The sequence below is a fragment of the Octodon degus genome, unplaced genomic scaffold (genome assembly GCF_000260255.1).
Source record: "Octodon degus isolate 3935 unplaced genomic scaffold, OctDeg1.0 scaffold00140, whole genome shotgun sequence".
Classification (NCBI taxonomy): domain Eukaryota; kingdom Metazoa; phylum Chordata; class Mammalia; order Rodentia; family Octodontidae; genus Octodon; species Octodon degus.
The window spans coordinates 787,502-793,132 of NW_004524716.1; the positions used below are offsets into that span (position 1 = coordinate 787,502).

The 5,631-nt window shown below is 45.1% G+C and overlaps 1 protein-coding gene across 2 annotated transcripts in view; it reads left to right on the forward strand.

The window, feature by feature from the left end:
* Positions 1-4,152: 4,152 nt before the first annotated feature.
* Positions 4,153-5,631, forward strand: part of Trim45 (tripartite motif containing 45) — a 10,983-nt gene continuing 9,504 nt past the window's right edge. For both annotated transcript variants that reach the window (XM_004641653.2, XM_023701759.1), the window contains exon 1: positions 4,153-5,138. In XM_004641653.2, the coding sequence (XP_004641710.1) occupies positions 4,651-5,138 (488 nt within the window). In that variant the 5' untranslated portion in view covers positions 4,153-4,650. The remainder of the gene's footprint in view (positions 5,139-5,631) is intronic.

Sequence of the window (5,631 nt, forward strand, 5' to 3'; positions counted from 1 at the left end):
AAAAAAAAAAAAAAAAAAAAAAAAAAAATCAAATCCTACTGTGGAGGCACTAGGAAACAAAGCATGTGTATATCCATCAATTGTATATATGTCTATATATAATACATATACCTTTGTTCTACATGTAAATCTATACATAGGGACATAGACACACATATCAGTACTACAAGGTAACACAAACTGCAAAATAAATAATATAGACAAAGGAGCTATTCAAGGTCAAATCTGAAGCCCTGCAATAATGTAGAGAAAGCCTCCAGGAGCTAGTATACAGTAGACCTGACATATAAGAGCAATTAAAATAATAACGAATGTAGTAGACAAACTGTCAAAGACCAGATGTGCTTGGCAATGTCTAGGGAATATCTAAAAGGTGGCTTCATGAATCTAAAAAAGAATCCAGATATTACTGTGTAGAAATGAGGCGCTACTGAAGATTTTAAGATGAGGACTTGCTTGTATTGTATTTTAGCAGTTTATAATTAATTTGGAAAGTTCAACGATAGCCATTTAAAAACAGTCGTTAAGGATAATTTAGAGACTACTGTTACAAGTGAGGGGAGGGTGGTGAAGACCTGCATCATGTTAAAAATATGCAGCAAGGTGTTGGCAAGGAGAATGGAAAGAAAGTGGACTATTCCTAGATATGGAAAAAGAGAAATGAGGCCAGGAGTATGTAAGGTTTCCAGAGAATGATGATACTCTGGGGACAAGAGAACAGGGAAATTCAGAAAGCACAGTTTAATAAGCAAAGAAGATTAATAAAGTTTAATATATGTTGTGGTTAAGATGATGAGGTCATATTTGGGAGCAGATTTATAATAGAGGTTTGGAAAACAAAACTGGAAGGTAGATCAGTACTGGAAGTGTGGATCTGAGAATCAACTACATGAAAGGAAATGGGGGGAGAGGAGGATAAAATGGTGAAAGGGAATTAATGAAAGAGCGTGCAATAGATGATAAGACCAGGACAGCAGAGTATTATAGAGGCAAAAAGGAAGCAAGTTTTAAGGAAGATAAAGTATATAATGATGATAAGCACTAAAGAAACTGCATATTGAGACTAGTCCAGCAACATGGTCACCTGTGACATACAAGAGCAAAATTTCAACAGGAAAGAGGGGAGGAATAAACAGGTGATGATGATTATACTAAGAAGACAGCAATAAAAGAAAGGGAAACTACTCTTGAGAAACGTAGTGGTCAGAGCTGCAAAAGTTGAAGGGAAGCTGGGTTAAATGGGGATTTGTTTCCCCTTCAGGATTTGATAATTCTTGGCAGAAAGAACATATTAATGAGTGACAGATTGAAAATATAGGTGAAGCAAGGTTTTATAGAAGCAGAGAGGGTTGGGATAAAGAACAAAGTTCTTGAAAGCCTAACTTTAGAAGTCAGTCAGAAAAGGTGCGAGAGAAGTGTGAAGAATCAGATTTTTTTAGGTCAAAATAATTCTCTTGATCACCCATCTTTTCACTCAGTTAGGTAGTTGGGAGTTGTGTGAGGGATTTAATGCTTAAGAATTCAAGACAGAAAAAGTGACAGGGGTAGAGTCTTAGACGTGATATTGTACCAGGTTCAAAGTGAATCGAGACTGAGACCAGAACAGATTAAAATTTAGTGAGCCTTATTAGCTGGTCCAGTGATTGGCCAGCCACACTCCACACAGGCAGGCATTAACTAGCCACCCTGAAACAGAGTTAAGTACAGTCTTTTGTAGCCAAAAACTATATTCTTGTTGACACAGCTGCAAGCTGCTTATGACTAGGAGGTAACTTGCCCCAGATGCAACCTGTCAGACAAGCTGTTTTTTACGAGATACAGTTAGGGTGGAAACACATCAGCTGTGTACAACACTAGCAGGATGAAGGAACTGCACTTGAGTCAGAAAGTGATGCTCAGAGCTAGAGATGCCTGCTAGCTTTGCCCAATAGAAAAATAACAAGGGACATATTGATTTTCAGAGTAGATAACAGGAAACCATTTCAGTGAGGACAAAAATGGTTTCCTCCTAGTAATTTCCCACAAAATTCAGTTACCTCCAGCCAACCCAGTCCTGAAGCTAGCAGCAACCCATTACAGATATCATATGACTATGTGTAAGTCCAGATACATTACCTTGAGCTGGCCACCAACCTGAGACTCATAAAAGTTGTTAGATTAAATGAGATAATGTATACATTGATTACAATGCACTGCTGGAACAAAAGAAGTGTGACACACTTGCCTTAAGTAATGTGATACAGTATGAATAAGAGTTAAAGTAAAGCGTAGCTATGAAGCAGGGAAGGTCGAGGAGACACTTAGAGCCAAAATATATACCAAACCCAAGTCTTTTGGTGGTGAATTCTTCCAGCATAGGGGAGTAGAGAAAGCAAATTCAAAGTCAGAGTAAACCTGCAGGACAGGACACTGAAGAAATCTAGGTAAAGACTACTTTAAGACCTTGGTAAGCATATTTAGATTTAGAAATTACAGGTAATTTATTTTTATATAAAAGTGGCTTTCACTCATTGGTATGCTGTATTTTACTTATGCTGCACATAGAAGTAGATTTAGGTTCCTCACAAAGAAGGCCAATCAGAAAGGATCTTTCCCTACCTAGCCCTCCTTTTTGGCAGTACTGAGGCTGGCCCCAGAGCTTCACACGTGGTAGGCAATTGTTCCACCACAGAGCTATGTCTCCATCCTAACATGCAATACTTCAGAAATATCTGGACATGTCACCATTTTATTTTGTAGCTATCTTTTAATACTTTAGATACCCCCAGTTCCATGTTTTCAAAACCTTATGCTTCAGACACTATGCCTATTGTGTGAATTCTATTGTATAATGAAAAAGTTGTTTATGGGTCCAAATCAAGTAGGCAAGCTCAGAGATAGATATAGTGAGACGGACTGTCATAGGCGACAGGCTTAAGCGACTGGAAATACTAAGAACAGATGAAGTGTAGGGAGGCAGTGTGTTACCCTTTTGGGTCTGTTGGAGATCAGGGTCCCAGATACTCAGCGTAGCAAAGCCTCATATAACTGAATCAGAGATTCCTGGTAAGAACAGGAAAGTACAAGACGACGACAAGGGAATTATAACGCTAAGGGTGCCAGGTGTGTCCATCTCCCTACTTAGTCGGTGAACCCAAAGGCGTTTGCTGCTTCTCAGCGACAACCACCACTCACCCATTGTGATGTCAGGAGCCCGCTTGATTGACGGATAAAACTGAGGCCGGGACAGCGAGTGTTAGCTCTGTGTTAGTTTGCTTAGCACTCCACGGACCCAGGAGTTCAATCCCAGGACCCAAACAAACACCCTAATCAGTGGCCACACTTGCTCTATTAATTTCCATTAGTGGTAACTGTACAGTTTCAGGTGATTGAAATTTAACTCTTCTGGACAGGTACAGTCTCATCTGAACGGATGAAACAGACTTCTCGCACACCAGCAAGCAAGAGTCCAGTTGCCAATTCCAGCGCTTCGGGCTACTTCATGGTCCCTAGAACCCTAACTGGTACCCAGAACCAGACCTGAAGTGCTCTTACCCTCCGAAAATGTCAGAAGGCAGCGAGCCAAGGGATTATGGAACCGACATGCTAGACCTAAGGGATTCCAGCACTAAAATAAGCGCCAGAGCCCCAGAGCTGAATCCTCGTCATCTCCGAGCTGCGGATGGGAAAACCCGCACCATCTGACAGAAGTCTCCACCGCCAGGAAAACACTGACTATAACTCCCAGCAAGCCCCGGGGCACGGAGCGCAGGAGCGGATTGACAGCGACAACCACCAATAGAAGACAGTCTAACGATCATGGCCCAATCCGAGAGGGTGGTAGAAGCCCCGCCCACACACGGCGCCGCGGATTTTTGCTTCTTGCTGTTTCTCAGGTCTCCAGAGAGAGGAACAGTCCTTATAAAATGATAGCGCTGGCTACATAGTTCACTCGCTTTCAAACTTCCTCTTTTCTTCGTCCCGCCTCTGACAGTTTGGTCCTTTACCTTCTCCAATAGCGTGAGAAGCTGTGGAATTTCGCAATCTGATTGGATAGTGACGGTCTCACTCTGAAGGAGCAAGCGAGGACCGCCCCCCTCGGACGGTGATTGGACTCTCGGGAGCCGAGCCGGGCTGGGATTGGTCCGACTAGGAGCGGAGGCCGAGCAGAGGAGCAGAGAGGTTGTGTCCGGGGAGCACCCGGCGCGGCCTCGCAGCTCCCTCGCCCACCGCGCGCGCTCGGAGAGGGAAGGAGCCCGAGGACCTCTTACCTCATCGCACAGGGGCGGTGCTGGCGCTTGTCGCGTGTCTGGGGAGAGACCGGTTGGGGGGAGGGGGTAGCCGTACAGGGCGTGAGATGCGCGGGTCGAGGAGTTGGGAAGGCTAGCTAAGGAGGTGCATCTGGGAAGGCGGGTTTGGGGGACAGAGGAGGAGGGAGCGTGTCTGGTATGGGATGCCGCGGAAAGGAAGGGGCCCGACCACAGATGCTGAGTAGATCTGTGGATGGTTCCTCGGAGGCATCCTCTCCTTCCTATTTGCGCTTTTATTTGGCAGCAACAGAGCCCTCATGGTCTCCACTCAAGTTCTGGAAACTTTGGGTGAGGTTAATCAGCAGCTGCATTCTAGAACTGTCTAGACCTTTTCTGGTAGTGGGCACAAACGTGGGGGAACATGTCAGAAAACAAGAAGCCCATTCTGGGCTTCGTGCACAAACTTCCCAGGGCGTCTGCACCTGGGAACTCCGGCAAAACTCACTGCCCTTTGTGCATGAGGCTTTTCAAAGCCCCCAGGCTCCTGCCTTGTTTGCACACAGTTTGCACCACTTGTCTGGAGAAGCTGGAACCCTTCTCAGTAGTGGACATCCGAGGGGCAGACTCTGACACAAGCTCTGAAGGATCCGTATCCCAGGAGCACAAGCCTCAGAGTCTGCAGCGGCAGATTGGCATCCTGTGTCCGGTATGTGATGCGCAAGTGGACCTGCCCATGGGTGGCGTGAAGGCTTTAACCATAGACCACCTGGCCTTGAACGATGTGATGCTGGAGAGTCTGCGTGGGGAAGGCCAGGGCCTGGTGTGTGACCTGTGCAGCGACAGGCAAGTGGAGAAGAGGTGTCAGACCTGCAGAGCCAATCTCTGCCAGTTTTGCTGCCAGGCTCATAGGTAACAACAATGGGATACCCCACCCGCTGTGGCTTGAGAGTGCAACACAGGATACATGCCTTGGTCAGATGGAAAGGAAGGCTTTCTCTAACACCATCAAAAGTACAGACAGTATGCAGTACAAATACTATAGAAGAGCAGCTATTCCCATCAGCCTAACATAATACCTGTAGTCATAATAGCAATAAAGGTGTTGTCCTCTTCCATTTTCAGAACGCATTTAGTTTCCTTTAATCATCAATCATTTATATGGTGAATAATTGAAGTGGGTGCTGAAACAGAGGAGGATGAGTATGATAGCAAAGGACCTACTTTGATCTCATTTGATCTCTGCAGCACCAATGGAAAGGCAGGCGCTCGCTGTTCATCCCCATTTATTAATTGAGGAAACTCTAGCTCAGGATGTTCAGTGAGTTTTCCAAAGTCCCAGCTGGATAAGATGCTGACTGACTGGGTCTCAGCCAATCTTTTGCCTTAGACCCTAGAGTTCCTC